The sequence below is a fragment of the Somniosus microcephalus genome, chromosome 5 (genome assembly GCF_052327205.1).
Source record: "Somniosus microcephalus isolate GS21.2 chromosome 5, FLI_Smic_1.0, whole genome shotgun sequence".
Classification (NCBI taxonomy): domain Eukaryota; kingdom Metazoa; phylum Chordata; class Chondrichthyes; order Squaliformes; family Somniosidae; genus Somniosus; species Somniosus microcephalus.
This window is the reverse complement of record NC_140991.1, coordinates 300,907,387-300,924,609: the sequence shown is the minus strand read 5'-3', so window position 1 is coordinate 300,924,609 and position 17,223 is coordinate 300,907,387. Positions and strand designations below refer to the sequence as shown.

The window sequence follows — 17,223 nt, the reverse complement described above, 5'->3', positions numbered from 1 at the left end:
GAAACACATGGAACGGCGTGAAGCTGCTGTACATACATGATAGATACCCACTAAACACACCAGAAAGAGTTCGGGCTTGTCCATTCCAGTGTAAGTGAATTTTTAACGCCGTGATAAGTCTTAATTACTGCCAAACAACCTCTCTGGCACTGAAAATTAACTTTTACAAGTGTGGAGTCTCATTCCTTCAGATTTTAATTATTGTTGGAGATTTTTAAAAATGTAAATACTTTTTTTTAGCTTTTTCTTTCTGTCTCTTTTTTTCTCTCTCTCTTAAACCCATCTTTCTTTCCCTCTCTTTATTTCACTTTTTGTACATGATTTGGCATTGAATTAAATATTCTAACTGACGCTTCCTGATTCAGACTCTGCGTCCCTCAGTAAGAATTTTTCAATCTGACTGGTTAAGGAGATACAGAGTTGCTTTCCCTGTTCACACAGCTCCCAGATCCCCTGTAGAGGGCGCCGCGCTGTTTTGGGATTCTAATCACTGCAAGTTCCAGTGCAAAAAGCCCACAGAGAGTCTGTGGACACGTGTAAGTGCAATGAACGGCTGGCGCCATTCAATCACCACTGACTGCAAAATCCAGCACCTGTTTCCGTTGCACTTGCGACAGAATTACGGCAGCGTGCCGGCAGAATGTCCGAGGCAGAGGTTTTTAAATCAACCATGAAAGAACAGCAAAAATAAATCAATAGATCTCTCTGTCCTCGGCCTATTACATTGTTCCAATGAAGCTCAACGTAAGCTCGAGGAACAGCACCTCATCTTTCGGTTAGGCACTTTACAGCCTGCCGGGCTCAACATTGAGTTCAACAATTTCAGATAATTATCTCTGCCCCCATTTTTCATGCTGTATGATTTTACCATTCCCATTTGCAACATTTTCACAGTATATTCTTTCAATTCCTTCCTCCCCTCCTAAACTCCCCACCGCCCCCCCCCCCCCCACCCCCGCCACCCCGTCTCTGCACCTGCTTAATATCTGTTACATCTCCAGCTTTTTCCAGTTCTGATGAAGGGTCCCAGACCTGAAACGTTAAATCTGTTTCTCTCTCCACGGATGCTGCCTGGCCTGCTGAGTATTTCCAGTGTTTTCTGTTGTTATTTCAGATTTCCAGCATCCGCAGTATTTTGCTATTATGAAAGAACAGCACCCTATGTAGTCATGACAAATTTAAATGTGCATTACGGCTTCTTTCATCCAACATTTATGTTGCCTTGAAATTTCTGATCAGTGAATATTTAATTGCAATCAAGGTGACTGTGTATGAGCGTGTGGCAGGTCAGTGCATGATTCCGAAGAGGTATGGAAACGGGGGCATCGCACTGTTTCTTTCAGTAGTTAACAAGCTATTGCCCTGCAGAGTTGCAGTACAGTGACAGCATGAAAATACGGTAAGTGGGAAATGTAGAGCATTGCAGGGCAAGTGCAGAAGTGCTCTTATGCTGAGAATGTAAAAAGACTGATGAGCACAACGTGTGCTCCATAAAGTCAGCTTCAGAGCGCCAAGTGAGAATGTACTGCCGCAGAAATGTTATTTGGTATAATTTAACATGGGATTTTTATGTAACTGTCAAAATTCGGCAAAATGAGACATTTCTTGATGATACACTTTGCTGATGTATCAGATGGTTTATTAAAACTGTAATCAAATTTGGCCTGACACTGGGAATTTTCACTAAATTAATGTGTATTTGTAGGGGAAGTGTTACGCTGTTTGCTTTGTGCAGTGACACTGTAACCACAAACTTTTTTGAATGCGTTTAAGAAGATTAAGAAGGCATATGGGATACTTTCCTTTATTAGCCAAGGCATAGAATATAAGAGCAGGGGGGTTATGCTTGAACTGTATAAAACACTAGTTAGGCCACAGCTAGAGTACTGCATGCAGTTCTGGTCACCACATTACAGGAAAGATGTGATTGCACTAGAGAGGGTACAGAGGAGATTTACGAGGATGTTGCCAGGACTGGAGATTTTTAGCTGTGAGGAAAGATTGGATAGGCTGGGGTTTTCTTTGGATAAAAGAAGGCTGAGGGGAGACTTAATTGAGGTGAATAAAATTATGAGGGGCCTAAATAGAAAGAACCTTAGCAGCGAGGTCAATAACCAGGGGGCACAGATTGAAAGTAGTTGGTAGAAGGATTAAAGGGGAGTTGAGGAGAAATTTTTCACCCAGAGGGTGGTGGGGGTCTGGAACTCACTGCCTGAAAGGGTGGTCGAGGCAGAAACCCTCATCACATTTAAAAAGTACTTGGATATGCACTTGAAGTGCCGCAACCTACCGGGCTCTGGACCAAGAGCTAGAAAGTGGGATTAGGCTGGAGAGCTCTTTTTTGGCTGGCAGAAACACGACGGGCCGAATGGCCTCCTTCTGTGCCATAAATTTCTATGATTCTATGATACATTTACGATGTTGCTTCACAGCAAGCACAGCCATTCTACCCCCATAATTCTTTCACTGGATTTCATTGAGTAATGTTTCTCCATCTCTGCATTTTGTCAAAGTGGGTTTAGTCTTCAATGTGCAAGCCTGGCAAAGTATTTTTCTCAATTTTACAAGATGTTCTTCTGTTTGGATGTTTAATAATGTATTCATGCTGAAAGAGTAAATGGAGTATTCTTACGTGTAGGGGAATGCAAAGCAATTCTACCATTCAACTAAAGCCCCGACTTTAATGGGAGCAGGATTCAGGTGGGTGGGGGAGGAGGGGACAGAGCGTCAACCTCTCCTCCCCTCCCCCGGCCTATGCAGTGTGAGGCCCAGGCGATTTTTAACTCCCAGGCACCATCTGCATGCTGCCGTTCAGCTGCCCATCCGAAACGAGCAGGAAGCGGCAACTGGCTGGCGGGCGGGGGGTTTGGAGGTTTGAGTGGCAGGAGCCCTCATGCAGGCACCAAAGGGAGGCTCGCTGGCAAGAAGGTAAGTCACGCGAAGGGGGTTTTGGGAGGGCCTTGTGGGATGTAAGATGTGTGAGGTGACAAGGGAGGCCTAAACTTTCCTTGTGGGCCCCGGGAGAAACAACGCTTGCTCTTCCTGGCCCCACGAGGAAAGTTAAAAAAAAACTTATCTAAAATGGCCTCTTCTGGTCCCGGATCCTCTCACTCTGCTGTCTTTACCTGGTGAGAAAGGCACACTGGCTTCCCCACTCAAACCAGGCTTAAAATTGCAGCCCAGGCCTAATGATGTCCTTGGAACACAATCTGCATATTTAAACCACACCAGCCTGAGGCGGGTGCCTTTGATTCCCAGCAGCTAAGGCTCCGCACCATCAAGGTGCATTCATGAAGTGTAACCAATATTGTACACGTGGAACAAAGCAATAAACCTTCTTTGTTTTGTCAGTATTTTGACTTGAGATAAATTGCTGCATAACCAAAGATGTTATGGGCCCTTTCATTTTTTTTGCTTTTCCAATATTTCTTTCTCCAATTATCAAAACAGTATTTCTTTTTAAATTGAGAAAACAACGTGGAGGGTCAAGGCCTTTAGTACATGGTACCACCAAGCCTGACAAAGGGTAGATGTGAAGGCAAGATCAGTAAGGAAGTAGTGACACCAATCTTTGGTTTTCAAAGCCTGTAAGATTGTATGAGGAAGATAAGAACATAAGAAATAGGAGTAGGAGTCAGCCATTCGGCCCCTCGAGCCTGCTCTGCCATTCAGTAAGATCATGGCTCATCTTCTACCTCAACTCCACTTTTCCACCATATCCCTTGATTCCATTAGTGTCCGAAAATCTATCGCTCTCTGTTTTGAATATACTCAATGACTGAGCATCCACGGTCTTCTGGGGTTGAGAATTCCAAAGATTCACACACCTCTGAGTGAAGAAATTTCTCCTCATCTCAATCCTAAATGGCCGACCCCTTGTCCTGAGACTGTGACCCCTAGTTCTAGACACTCCAGTCAAGGGAAACATGCTCTCAGCATCTACCCTGTCAAGCCCTCTAAGAATTTGAACGAGATCGCCTCTCATTCTTCTAAACTCCAGAGAATGTAGGAAGCAAAGACCGAGAGAGGTAAGGGACTCCATAGTTTTGAGGTCCTGAGGAATGTCCTAAGGAGCTTCTTGATAATGTCGAGTCTACATTAAATCACATTAGATATATTTTATGCTGCTGTTGCTGTTTTCCCTGCCCTTCTGAACTGCGGCAATTAAGTCCAATTCACTTTTATCTTTACTTTACACAGTTCCAAACTACTTTTGAAGCCTTGCTTCTCCAAAGAACTCCCAGTATATCTTGCTTATAGTCCCTCATTATAGAAACATAGAAACATAGAAGCTAGGAGCAGGAGTAGGCCATTCGGCCCCTCGAGCCTGCTCCACCATTCAATGAGATCATGGCTGATCATCCAAATTCAGTACCATCTCCCTGCTTTCTCCCCATATCCCTTGATCCCTTTAGCCTTAAGAAATATATCTAACTCCTTCTTGAATATATTTAATAAATTGGCCTCTACTGCCTTCTTTGGTAGAGAATTCCACAGGTTCGCCACTCTCAGTGAAGAAATTCCTCCTCATCTCTGTCCTAAATGGCTTATCTCTTATCCTTAGACTGTGACCCCTGGTTCTGGACTCCCCGACCATCGGGAACATCCTTCCTGCATCCAGTCTGTCTAATCCTGTTAGAATTGTATACGTTTCAATGAGATCCCCTCTCATTCTTCTAAACTCCAGCGAGTACAAACCCAATCGACCCAATCTCTCCTCATACGTCATTCCTGCCATCCCAGGTATCAGCCTGGTGAATCTTCGCTGCACTCCTTCCATGGCAATAACATCCTTCCTCAGATAAGGCGACCAAAACTGCACACAATACTCAAGGTGTGGTCTCACCAAGGCCCTGTACAACTGCAGCAAGACATCCTTGTTCCTGTACTCAAACCCTCTCGCTACAAAGGCCAACATAACATTTGCCTTCTTAACTGCCTGCTGCACCTGCATGCTTACCTTCAGCGACTGGTGCACAAGGATGCCCAGGTCTCGTTGCACTTCCCTTCTCTCAATCTGTTGCCATTCAGATAATAATCTGCCTTCCTGTTCACTGGTTTCCAAAGATTGGATTGTAAAATGGGTTACTTCACATTGCTTTTTCTGGCCAAATCAACATCTATAACCTTGTCTACAACATAGATGGAGCCCAGGTTTTAATATGGAAAACAAAACAAGATAATTAGCTTAACGTATATTTATATACCCACCTCCTTAAAATAAGAATTTTCTAAATACCTACTGCAAGTTGGCAGTAATCAGACCATTAAATTAAACTAAGTTGATAAATTATGCCCTACATACAAAATCTTATGTTTTGTCCTGTCCCGAAACTTCTTGTTGCCCCATTTTCAGAAGAACAAGAAAAAAAGCTGAACTAAAGCACAGCAATAATTCTGATAAAAGATTGTGATGTCTAAAACCCTGTATTTATCTCCGGCCAGAGCAACCTCGTTTTCTAGAAGCTGCACCGTCCTGACTAAAAAAAGAATATGGTCTTGAAAATTTCACGGTGTAAACATTCGCGTACGAAAGTGAGAGACATTCCCAGGAAATTCCTTTGTCAGTTATTTTAACTGGGATGGTAATCCATTTGAAATTTAAAAAGGTTAAATCCCTCTGTAAAAATAGTGGACAAAAAGTATTTGTATGAACGTGTTAACCGTCAGGTACATAACGTAACATAAGAACATAAAAAATAGGAGCAGGAGTCAGCCATTTGGCCCTTCGCGCCTGCTCCGCCATTCAATAAGATCATGGCTGATCTTCTACCTCAACTCCACTTTCCTGCCCTATCCCCATATCCCTTGATTCCCTTAGTGCCCAAAAATCTATCGATCTCTGTCTTGAATACACTCAACGACTGAGCCTCCACAGCCCTCTGTGGTAGAGAATTGTGAAGTGCATTTTCAAGACATGTGTTTTGTAACAAGGATCTCTCAACCTGGGCAACTCATTCAAGGCGAGTCATTTCATCTGCCGAGCTAACCAAAGCAGCTGGGCCAAACAGGTCTTCCGTGTGTCTGCAGTTTCAATCTCATTCCTTTGGGCTAGCTGGGACATGCGGCAGAGCAGAAAAAGACCCAATGCTGCACCCAACCTATCCTGCACGTCTCCAATGCCTTGTGCGCCCAGTGGTGCTGCTCAGTGTATTAAGAGTAAATTACCTGTGTCCTCACCCATGACGAGGTACCTTGCACACCAGTAGCTTTCTTTGGACAATCATGGACCCACTGCCTGTGATGTTTCAAATGTTCCCTCACAGCATGCAAGTATCGTCATGGAAACGGACTTGGAAACTTTAAAGTCCACAGTAGACTGGGGTGGGCATCCCTTTTAGTTGTAAATTTGAACATTTATTCTGCGGATTGCAAATATCAAACAACAAGCCACAACCTTGTTTGGGATATGCTTGCTTATTTTCTTTTTTCAAGTGTTTTACTCTATTTTCGGTCCATTTTGAATCTCTGTTCTTCCCGACGCTTCATCCTTCTAATATCTCCTGTTAAATCAATTCAGGCCGCCGACGTGCCTGAACGGAGCTCTGTCACATTTACAGCTAGGCTGCCAGGTGGAAAACCTCCCAGGGACAAAACGCCACAGTGGGTGGGGAAATGAGGCTGCAAGAGTCTTGAAGCTGCAGGTCTCAGCTCATCAGCAATGGGCAAGAGGGAAAGAACATCTAGTTTATTTTAAAGTTTGCTGTTTATGATCTGCATCATTTTAATTCAGTTGAGTTTACATCACATATATTGTCTTGCCTTTAACTTTATTTAATTGGCATAGCTTGATACATGTAAGGGTTTTATTTTTCCCAATACTGACATCAAGATGGCTTTATGACCTTCAATTCAAAAACATAAAATTGGTTCCTCTGTACCAATCTGTCACATTAACGAGAATTACAATGAAGTTGTGCCTTGACTTTTTTGTAAGCGTACAGCAAATACCGAACAAGCATAATAGAACTATTACAATACTCTGCGCTGCAGAAGTAGGAAATAGCATACTGACTGCCATGAGTACTTTGGGCCTAGAAAGTCGATGATGCTGCACGTATTTTACAGGCTTAAAACGGGCACCAAAGCGTCCAACATAACGGGCAACATTCCTCTCCCGATCGCCCCCTCCCTCCTGCTTGCTTATCCCTCCCTCTCGGTTGCCCCCCACACTCCCGATTGTTTACCGCCCCCCCTCACCCCCCTACCCCCACCAAGACCAAGCTGTGGGCCGCTGCCGGAGATGCAGTGGCCTGAAATTCAAATGATCTTTGTCAGCGAGCTGCGTCGGTCTGATGTAAATGTGGCCCAAGGCCCAATATTGGGCGGGCCTCGGGCCTACCCGGTCTGACACGAGGACCGTTCCCTGTGCCCCAGTTGGCCGACACAAACCAATTTCTAGGCCTAATTACCTATCCATCTAGTCGCACCTACTGAAAGCCACTGACTGAATTTCTAAGTAACTAGCTATGTGGTCTGTGGCAAGATGGAGATGGGGTGGAATGAAGACTGAACTGCCAGATTTTAAAAACTGGAAAATATGGAAAGCGAAGTGAATTTATTTTTAACAGAAAATGAAGGAAGTAGCAAAGGCAAGAGAGTGGGAGGAAGGAACACGATAAAAAGAGGGATCAGTGTCGGATATTTAGTTCAGCAGTAAAAGGTTTTAGAAAGCACAATTGAAGGATTAAATTATATGATTTGTTAAAAATGCTAAAGTCTACCAGAGCAGAATAATGATCTATCCAGCTTTCCAATACTCCAGGTTAATGAATTTTTAATTGTACAAGAATATATTTTTCATTTAAATCGAATTTAGCTATGGGGAGAAATACTTCATAAGATGACTGCATGGAGAGGCATGTTGCAGGAGCAAAGTGACAACGGGAAAAAGTCTCAAAACTCTAGAAGAGTAGATTTTCCAACCCCCATCCATTGCGAGTGTGGGCCGTACAATCACGGGTGTGCTGTCCGCAGTTTTCTAGGTCCTAAGCTCTGGAATTCCCTCCCTAAACCTCTCCATCTCTCTACCTCTCCCTCCTCCTTTAAGTCGCTCCTTAAAACCTACCTCTGTGACCGACTTGTCCTAATACCTCTTTACGTGGCTCGGTGTTGAAATGTATTTGATTATGCTCTTGTCAAGAGCCTTGGGACGTTTTAATAAATTAAAGGCGCTATGTAAATGCAAGTTATTGTTGTTGTATCATTGGACTCCGAGTTGAATTTTAAATGGGCCTACTGCCTTACTTAAGTGGGCATGTGGCCACCCAACAGTAGGTCGGGGCGGGGGGGAAATTGCAGCAGCAACAGCGAACAGAGGGAAGGGGACGGTAAGTCAATTTTGGGGCACTACCATCCCCTTTCTGCTTCAATATCTACCCCATTGACACCCGCACTGTGAGATGTCGTGACTCTGTGCACTTCCTATCTCTATAATCTCCTTCAGCCCCACAACCCCCTCGAGATATCTGCGCTCCTCTAATTCTGCCTTCTTGAGGATGCCTGATTATAATCGCTCAACCTTTGGTGGCCGTGCCTTCTGTTGCCTGGGCCCTAAGCTCTGGAATTCCCTGCCTAAACCTCTCCGCCTCGCTATCCTCTCTTTCCTCCTTTAAGATGCGCCTTAAAACCTACCCCTTTGACCAAGCTTTTGGTCATCTGCCCTAATTTATCCTTATGTGGATCGGTGTCAATTTTTTTTTGTCTTAAAAATACTCCTGTGCAGCGCCTTGGGACGTCTTACTACGTTAAAGGCACCATATAAATACAAGTTGTTGTTGTTATATGCGAGAGGTCAGTTTACGATTCCAATGGATGAGACCCTCTTCCGGCAACCTGGAGCTCGCAAAATTACCTCATGTGTCTTCTAGTTGCTTGGGGAAAACGTCACCTGGTTTCTTTTTTTATTGTGCCCCTCTTTAGGCAGTCGGGAGGAGAGGATGGCACAAGACTCCGCGGTCCAGTACGGCATTAAGAAGGAACAAGCTGTAACTGAGGCGCCAACGGATGCATCATTGAACGTGCACGTGCCTGAAAACATTTTGCTAGGCACCAGCTTCGAGGTCGGCGTGGAGCTCAAAAACAACAGCAGCGAAAAACAAACTATGATTGTTCACGTCAACGGCAACGTGGTGTTCTACACGGGGGTCCCGAAAGCCAAAATTAAGGATGAGACCATTAAAGTATTTGTGGAACCTCAACAAGGTAAGACCCACTAGCCTAGATTTTCTGATACTGGTTGCACTGTGGCCTAGTTTCTGGGGGATTGGGGAACAGCAGAAAACAAGTGGACGTTTCATTTAAGTATTTATTTGGGGTGGAGATGAACCACATGCATTTCCCAACGTCCTGGCCTGCAGGACCTCATTTCTAAAGGACACCCATTAAAGATTGTTCTTCAGCGTTACTAAGGAATCGACTGTGGTGGTAGCTGATTTACAGGGTGTCAGTAGATACACTGGGCTGGATTTTCATTCAGGAGTCGGGTAGGAGGCAGGACTACAACTTTCGGTGTTGTAGTCCCGCCTCCATCGAGATGTGGCCTATCCACGCGATTTTAACTTGATTGACCCTGTTGAGCCCGCCCAGCGGGCTCAGCAGGCCAATTATAGGCCACCCGGCAACAGGTGACGTCACAGACTGACATTTCATCTGTCAAGAGCTTTTGACAGATGAAATATCAGCGTTTCACAGCTGTTTGAAGCTGTCAAACACTGACAGTCTTACTTCTAACCTGAGTCCTTCTCCACAGACTCAGTTAGAAATCTCTCCTGTACAGAAAGCTGAAGGCTGTCACTTTTGACAGTTCGCAGCCATTCTGCTTTCTGTGCTGGTGAGATGAGGGACTCCCGGGACCTGAAGGAAGAAAGGCTGTAAAGGTAAGAATAGGTCATTTAAACTTCTTTAAACACTTTAGACACACCAAACACATTTACCTTTGCACACATCACTCACCTGAACACCGACATCTCGACATCTCCAAGTCCTTCAACCCGACTGCCCGCCTCGCTAACTTGGCGTGGTTTGGAGCCGTCGGGAATCCCACACTTCAGCATTAAAAATAGGGATTAGGCTAAAAACTGCCTGTTAACTACCTGTTAACAGGCAGTTAATTGGCACTAATCCCTTCCCGCCTCGGGGAGGCGGGTCCCAGTGCGGGGCAGGTACCCGCCTCCTTTGAAACTGGCATGGAGGCGGGTTGGGTGCGGGATGGGGTCAGGACCCCTGATTTCGGGATTTTAACCCCCCCCCCCCCACGCCTCCAATCCCGACTCCACGGCCCAATGAAAATCCTGCCCACTGCATCTATAATATCTCAGGTTTTTCTCACAGTTTTTGCTCAATTGTTTCTGCTTGAGAAGTTAGGTTCTCAAGAACTGCTGTGCGAATTGTTCAGACAATTTTGCCCCTGCACTATTATTGGCACCAATGAGTTTCCCAATGTGAATCCATCTGTCTGAAGTCTTTGGGGGGATGACAGTCAGGTCAAGCTGCACGAGAGGTGCTCTGTGCCCATCCACCACATCCCTTATGCCGGCATCTGCAGACAGTGGTGGCCAGGCCTTGCAAGGCCATTAGTACAAGTGGAGATTCCTATTCCCAAAGGAGGCTAGGACAACAGGCATGATGGTACCACTAAGCTACACAAGTGCTTAACTGTAATGTTTAATGGTTGCTTAAAAGCACTCGGATCACAGTATGTAACACTTTCATTAGCTCTGCATGAAAGAACACATGCCAGGGGTGATAACCAGGCCGTATATCCTGAAGCAATCCACTCTTTGAGCCTTCATGACTCAAGGCTATGTATCAGAGTGGTTAATTGGAGACGAGGGCTATTCCCTCTACTCGTGGCCGGTAGTTCCAGTGAGGCTTCCACAGAGAGATGGGGGAACAGATATAATGAGACCCAAGAAATGTCACAGAGCAAACTACAGGCATTCCGCAATCTCCTTTTCAGTTGCCTGGATAAACCCGGTGGAACACTGCAGTCCAGCCCAGCCCAGCAAGAGTCTCCAGGATCATTGTTGTCAACTTGAAGGCGGTGTTGATGACAAAGGGAAAGAAACACCAGCAGCCCCACAACACAAGAGCCAGCTGTCAGAGCAAGGAGAGCACAAATGATAGCTCAGTGCTTTCACAAAGTAAAGGTCGCCTCACCAAAATAAAGTCACTTCACAACTGCTTGTTCTCCCCCAGCCACACGCCCCTGACAAAGCCCATCACTGTCAAAACTTGATGTGACTCTCTTCTCAGGGTAGCTGCTGTCCCAGACCAACCACCTTCCAACAGCCTTTCTCTTGCAATGGCAAGTGGTGTCGAGCCGAAGTTCAGGAGCTTCCTCATTTAATAGCATTGGAGGGGCCTTAAGGAAGCAGGCTTACTGCCGCTCTCTGGAGAGACTGCAGCATCTGTGCCCACTTCTTGCAGCTGGGCAAAGGCTCAGAGGTTCCACTGATCGATGTCATCACAGACTAAATAGTCCCAAGGAAGCCATGGAAAACTTCTGCAAGTGTAATGTTCAGGTTGACCCTCAGTGCATCTATTGAAGCTCTGGTAGCTGTCACTCCAAAGCCACCAATGTTTTTAGAAGTTTTCCTGGTGTCTCCATGGTGCAGCATTCTTCTGGACTGTCACTGTCTCCATGTTGTTCTACAGTTGTGAGATACTTCCTGCAATGTGTTGCAGATGCAGGTGTGGGCTTTCCCGTTATCCATCACCTCAAGCATATGCATGGAAACCATCTCCCCTGCCTCCACAATCATTACTGTTGAGAAGACTGGGTCTCTGAGACCTGGTTCCCCTGGCTTCTCAGCTGAGGACAGTCGTCACCCCTTCCATGGAGGAATGAGGAATGGCCTATTACCCCCATCTGCCACTCCCAGGTCCTCATTCTCATGTGCTTCACCCGATGGCAACCCTTCTAATTTCTTGTGAGTGGGTCTGTGTGCTGGTGCTTGCTCTGATGGAGTCGGTGTGGAAGTGACAGGCGTGGCAGCTCCAGGAGTGCAAATGCCCGGGTGGTCATCAGAGCAGCTGCCGTCTTCCTGCGAGGCACCTCCTGTGAGTTAAAAGAATGAGAAGCTCGTTCAGCTATGCAGTCAGTGACATTGCCCCTTGAAGAACTAATTGCTGAGTGTCAGGGCTTAGCAATTTTGAGAAATCATACGAAGCTGAGGGGAGCTCTGCTGATCTTTGCCTTGCCTTCTCCAACCTTCTGCTGCCAGCTCAGCTCCAACTTTTGCCCTCTCCTACAGACTCTCCTGTGCACCTGTCCAGAATTTGGAGAGCTTCCTCTTCCTGCAGGTACAGCGACTTCCGTCATAGCGGTTCTCCCCAGTTGTATTTCTCTGTAGCTGATTGTAGGCCAGCTTTTTCTTTGGAGGGAGAGAAGACAATGGCCCAGTAATTCCGTTCCAAACGCGTGAGTACGGTCGGGGTACTCGCGCGTCTGGCCGGAGGAAATGCCGGTTTTCAGCATGCACAGCGCATGCGGAGAAAACCGGCATTTACTGTCCTCTGAACGAAGGGGTTCAGAGGCACAGCGCGTGCGACTGCACAGGCAGCGCGTGCGCAGTGAACTTCGTCGATTTCATTCATGGATTCAGTGAGGTTAAGTCCTTACAACTTACACATGAAAAAAGCATGAGTACAGTTGCTCCAGAGGCTGCGGAGGAAGATATATTTTATCGTGGAGCTTCTGAAAGGCAATATTTTTGTTTGGGAAAGGGAGGAAAGTTATTTTAAGAAATGATGAGGTAAGTTTTAAAGTTTATTTTTTTTTTTTTAAACGGGTTTTCAGTACTGTAGGTAGAAGGAGCAATTGTGGCTGTGTGACTTGAATTTGCTGTGTTTATTAAATGTGAAAATGACTGTTCTAAAATGAGTAATGTAACATTTCCAACATTTTTAAGAAAGAAACTGTTCATCAGTAATATATTCTTTTAAGTAATTATGTATGTATGTCCGTATATATTCCAATAAGTTACTTTCTCTGAAAGTCATAATTAAATACATACATTCATACACATAAGTAAAGGAATATATACAGACATACATACATAATTACTTAAAAGAATATATTACCGATGAAAAGCTTCTTTCTTAAAAATGTTGGAGTCATTTTCACATTTAATAAACACAGCAAATTCAATTCACATAGCCACAATTGCTCCTTTTACCTACAGTACTGAAAACCCGTTTTAAAAAACAAAAATAAACTTTAAAACTTACCTCAGCATTTCTTAAAATAACTTTCCTCCCTTTCCCAAACAAAAATATTGCCTTTCAGAAGCTCCACGATAAAATATATCTTCCTCCGCAGCCTCTGGAGCAACTGTACTCATGCTTTTTTCATGTGTAAGTTGTAAGGGCTTAACCTCACAGAAAGCATGAATGAAACCGGCGAATTTTACTGCGCACGTGCTGCCTGTGCAGTCGCACGCGTTCTGCCTCTGAACCCCTTCGTTCAGAGGACAGGAAATGCCGGTTTTCCCCACATGCGCTGTGCATGCTGAAAACCGGCATTTCCTCCGGCCAGACGCGTGAGTACCCCGACCGTACTCACGCGTTTGGAACGGAATTACTGGGCCAACATTTTACATGTCAATAAAATGAAAAATTTAACAATTGCACAATTTGCCCCCTCGTATCTGCGACTGAGGGTCCAAGGAGGTGCATTGCGCAAGAGGTCATCGTCGTACGTATCCTCACACTGTTCCCTTTCGGGAACTGTATGAAGTGGTGGAAGGATTTCTGGCCACGTTAACGCTCCTACCGTGACCATAACCATCTTCATACCAGTCATTAGGGTGGTTAGTCCTATGGCGTGAGGGTTTTACGGGCTCCCACAACCCATCTGAGGGGGGGGGGGGCCACCCACACCCGCGGACGCAAGTATCCCGCTGGATGTCCACCCAGAATTTATAGTTGGAGCTCCGACTCCACTTGCCGGGACTGTCTGGAGCGGGGCTCGAAACCCTACTCCTTCTGGCCCAGCGGCGGGGATGCTTACCGCTACGCAAAAGGCCCACTCCGCGCAAAAGGTGACACCCATACGTTTCCCTCCCCGTGACTGGAGCCCTATGCTGCCACTTGAAAGACCAAGCTATCATCTGTCCTTTTTGCAGCGCCTTGGACTTCTCATTACCAATGATGAGCAGGCGCTGCGCCTCCACCTCGTTGAGGAGATTGCGGAGGTCATCATCAGTTCAATTGTGAGTTCTTTTAATGCCGTGAATTGTGCTCATTCCAGCCATTTCACGTTGCTAATCTGAGTGGGCCTTTGGCGTAGCGGTAGCATCCCCGCCGCTGGGCCACACGGCGTAGGGTTTCGAACCCCGCTCCAGACAGTCCCGGCAAGTGGAGTCAGAGCTCCGGCTCTAAATTCTGGGTAGACATCCAGTGGGATATTTGCGTCCGTGGGTGTGGGTGTGGGTGGCCCCCCCCCCCCCCCCCCCGTATAGGTTGTGGGAGCCCGTAAAACCCTCCCGCCATAGGACTAACCACCCTAATGGCTGGTACAAAGATGGTTACGGTCACGGAAGGAGCGTTAATCACGGCCAGAAATCCTTCCACCACTTCATACAGTTCCCCAAAGGGAACAGTGTGAAGACACGTACGACGACGACGTTGCTAATTAAATAAATGGAATGAAAAAAATGCTTTCAGGGCTTTTAAAAGTCTTTAAATCACTTTAATTCTGTTTAAAACTACTTCAGATTCTTCAAAATAATGTAAACGTTTTTAAAAGTTTATAAAAGTTACCAAAAGCTTCTTAAAAATACCAAAAACCTATTTAAAATGCTGCTCTACATGTAAAAATGCTTTGCAGCTTGTGAGAAACATTGGGGGCGTGTCCTTTTAAAATGAGACCTCAAGGGGCGTGTCTCAGTTGCACTGCGCGCTCCAGGCTTCGCGCTGGCTGCACTCCTGGGCAGCGTGACGTCAGACGCTGCCCGGGAGTCAACATTTTAAAACAGGAATTCCAGGCGTCCCTGAAGCTCAACGGCCGGCGCGTCGGGTAAGTGCAGATCGGGGGCTTGCACGCGTGGCAAGCCCCCGACCCAAATTTCTGCCCCAATGTTACAAGCCTGTGAGAGGCATCGTCACTTTCCCCCATATGAGCACGTGCATCTCATAATGGTGAGAATTGGAGATGCATTGTCCCTTTAAATGAAGTGTCTTTGAAGATTAACAGTAGCTCTTGTGGTAGGTAAAGTAAGTTGAGAGTATGGCTGGTGAGTGTAGCCATTTGGAGAGGCTGCCCTTCCAGGTACTGAGAGAAAGACTATGAGAGGTCAGGAGGTGAGTGAAGACTATATTAGTGGTAGAGGACGTGTGTTGGGACAAGTGCAGTGACTTACCTTGGCCGCCTTTGTAAGGTCATTGAACCTTTTTCGGCTGGCACTGTGTGGCAGCTCTTGGGGTGGTGGAGGTTATATTGACTGTCTCTGCCACTTCCCGCCAAACTGCCTGTACCACCTTCTTAGGAGACTTCCTTCCCTCAGTGCCCATGAGACGGTTCCTTCTTGCCCTGACTTCTGCTAGTAGGACCTCCACAGATGCATCTGAAAACCTTGATGCCCTTGTTGCTGCTGTCACACTCAAGACCTCATAATCTGGCACTGTCTGGAACTATAAATGCAGGGTCCCCCTTTAACTGGCTGCACCAGAACTGTAATTTCCTCTTTCCCAAAGGTAGTAAGCCAATGAAAGGCGATTTTCTGGAATCCAAACCACCAAGCATGGCTAGTGAGCGTTCTGGGACGAAATAGCAAGGGGTTATACTTAGCAGTGGTTTCACCACCACCCACCCCCCACCTCCTCCCACCACCATCTCTGTAACCTCCTCTAGCCCTACAACACTCCGAGACCTCTGCGCTCCTCCAATTCTGACCTCTTGTGCATCCCTGATTTTAATCGCTCCACCATTGCCGGCCGTGCCTTTAATTGCCAAGGCCCTAAGCTCTGGAATTCTAAACCCTAAACCTCTCCGCCTCTCTACCTCTCTCTCCTCCTTTAAGACGCTCCTTAAAACGTATCTCTTTGACAACGTTTTTGGTCACCTGCCCTAATATCACCTTATGCGGCTCGGTGTCGAATTTTGTTTGATAACGCTCGTGAAGCACTTTGGGACGTTTTACTACATTAAAGGCGCTATAGTAATACAAGTTGTTGTTGCTGTTTAACATTGGTGTGCAGCAGGGCCACCTCTTCACTAGTGTGCTCCCTACATCAATCCAAATCTGCAACTGAAGCTATGCTAACGAGCTAATCATGGACAATGTGGTGGAAAAAGCACACTTCCATTTGAGCCTGTCTAAAACCCGCCAATAGTCATTTGGGTCTTAAACTGCCCTATATCAGAACATCTAAATTGCTTTTTTCCTTGCAAGCAAACAAATTTGTCATTCTGTTTGATATATTTATTTACAAAATAGTGAAATTAGTCCATAATCATCATATAAACTTCATGCTGAGAATTTCAATAGCAGGAGTTCCAGAACAGAGTCCAGTCGAACTCCAATTGTCAGTGACCATTCCCTGCCACACAATACCCCACCCACCCCAATCCAATCCAAACCAATTCACCTCACCACATAAAACAGCCAAGCTTTTACCAATTATGAATTATCTGCTTTTTGATTGCTACGCCAGTTTTCAATCCAGATTGCCAATTTTCTATAGTGCTTACTGCTGGAGCGATCTTTTTTTTTCGTTCACGGGATGTGGACGTTGCTGGCAAGGCCAGCATTTATCGCCCTTGAGAAGGTGGCGGTGAGCCGCCTTCTTGAACCGCTGCAGTCCGTGTGGTGAAGGTACTCCCACAGTGCTGTTGGGGAGGGAGTTCCAGGATTTTGACCCAGCGACGATGAAGGATCGGCAATATATTTCCAAGTCAGGATGGTGTGTGACTTGGAGGGGATCTTGGAGGTGGTGGTGTTCCCATGTTAATTAATTATCTTTAAGTTCAATACTTCAGAATAGTACATTTTGTTCCTAGATTACTGTCATGAGTTGTTATGTGGTACATGGTGTGTTTTACACTCACTTCTTCACTTGTGGATTTATGAGGAATTTGTACTGGATGCGCATTTTTACAACTTACTGATTGAGCAATTTGAGCTGATTTAGTGGAGCTGAACAGTTTGGGACAAAGCAGAACCCAGTTTTTATAAAACAATACAACAGCTTTAAAGTAAAGAGGGAGGTCCTAACTTC

The 17,223-nt window shown here is 45.8% G+C and overlaps 1 protein-coding gene across 2 annotated transcripts in view; it reads left to right on the top strand.

Annotated features, from left to right (window-relative positions):
* The window catches only part of LOC147117862 (coagulation factor XIII A chain-like), a 137,202-nt gene that overhangs the window by 107,201 nt on the left and 12,778 nt on the right, over positions 1-17,223 (top strand). The window contains exon 12 of one of the 2 annotated variants that reach the window (XM_085989243.1): positions 8,923-9,204. The exons of the other annotated variant lie outside the window; for it this stretch is intronic. Within the exon in view, the coding sequence (XP_085845369.1) occupies positions 8,923-9,204 (282 nt within the window). The remainder of the gene's footprint in view (positions 1-8,922; positions 9,205-17,223) is intronic. 2 annotated transcript variants of the gene reach the window in all.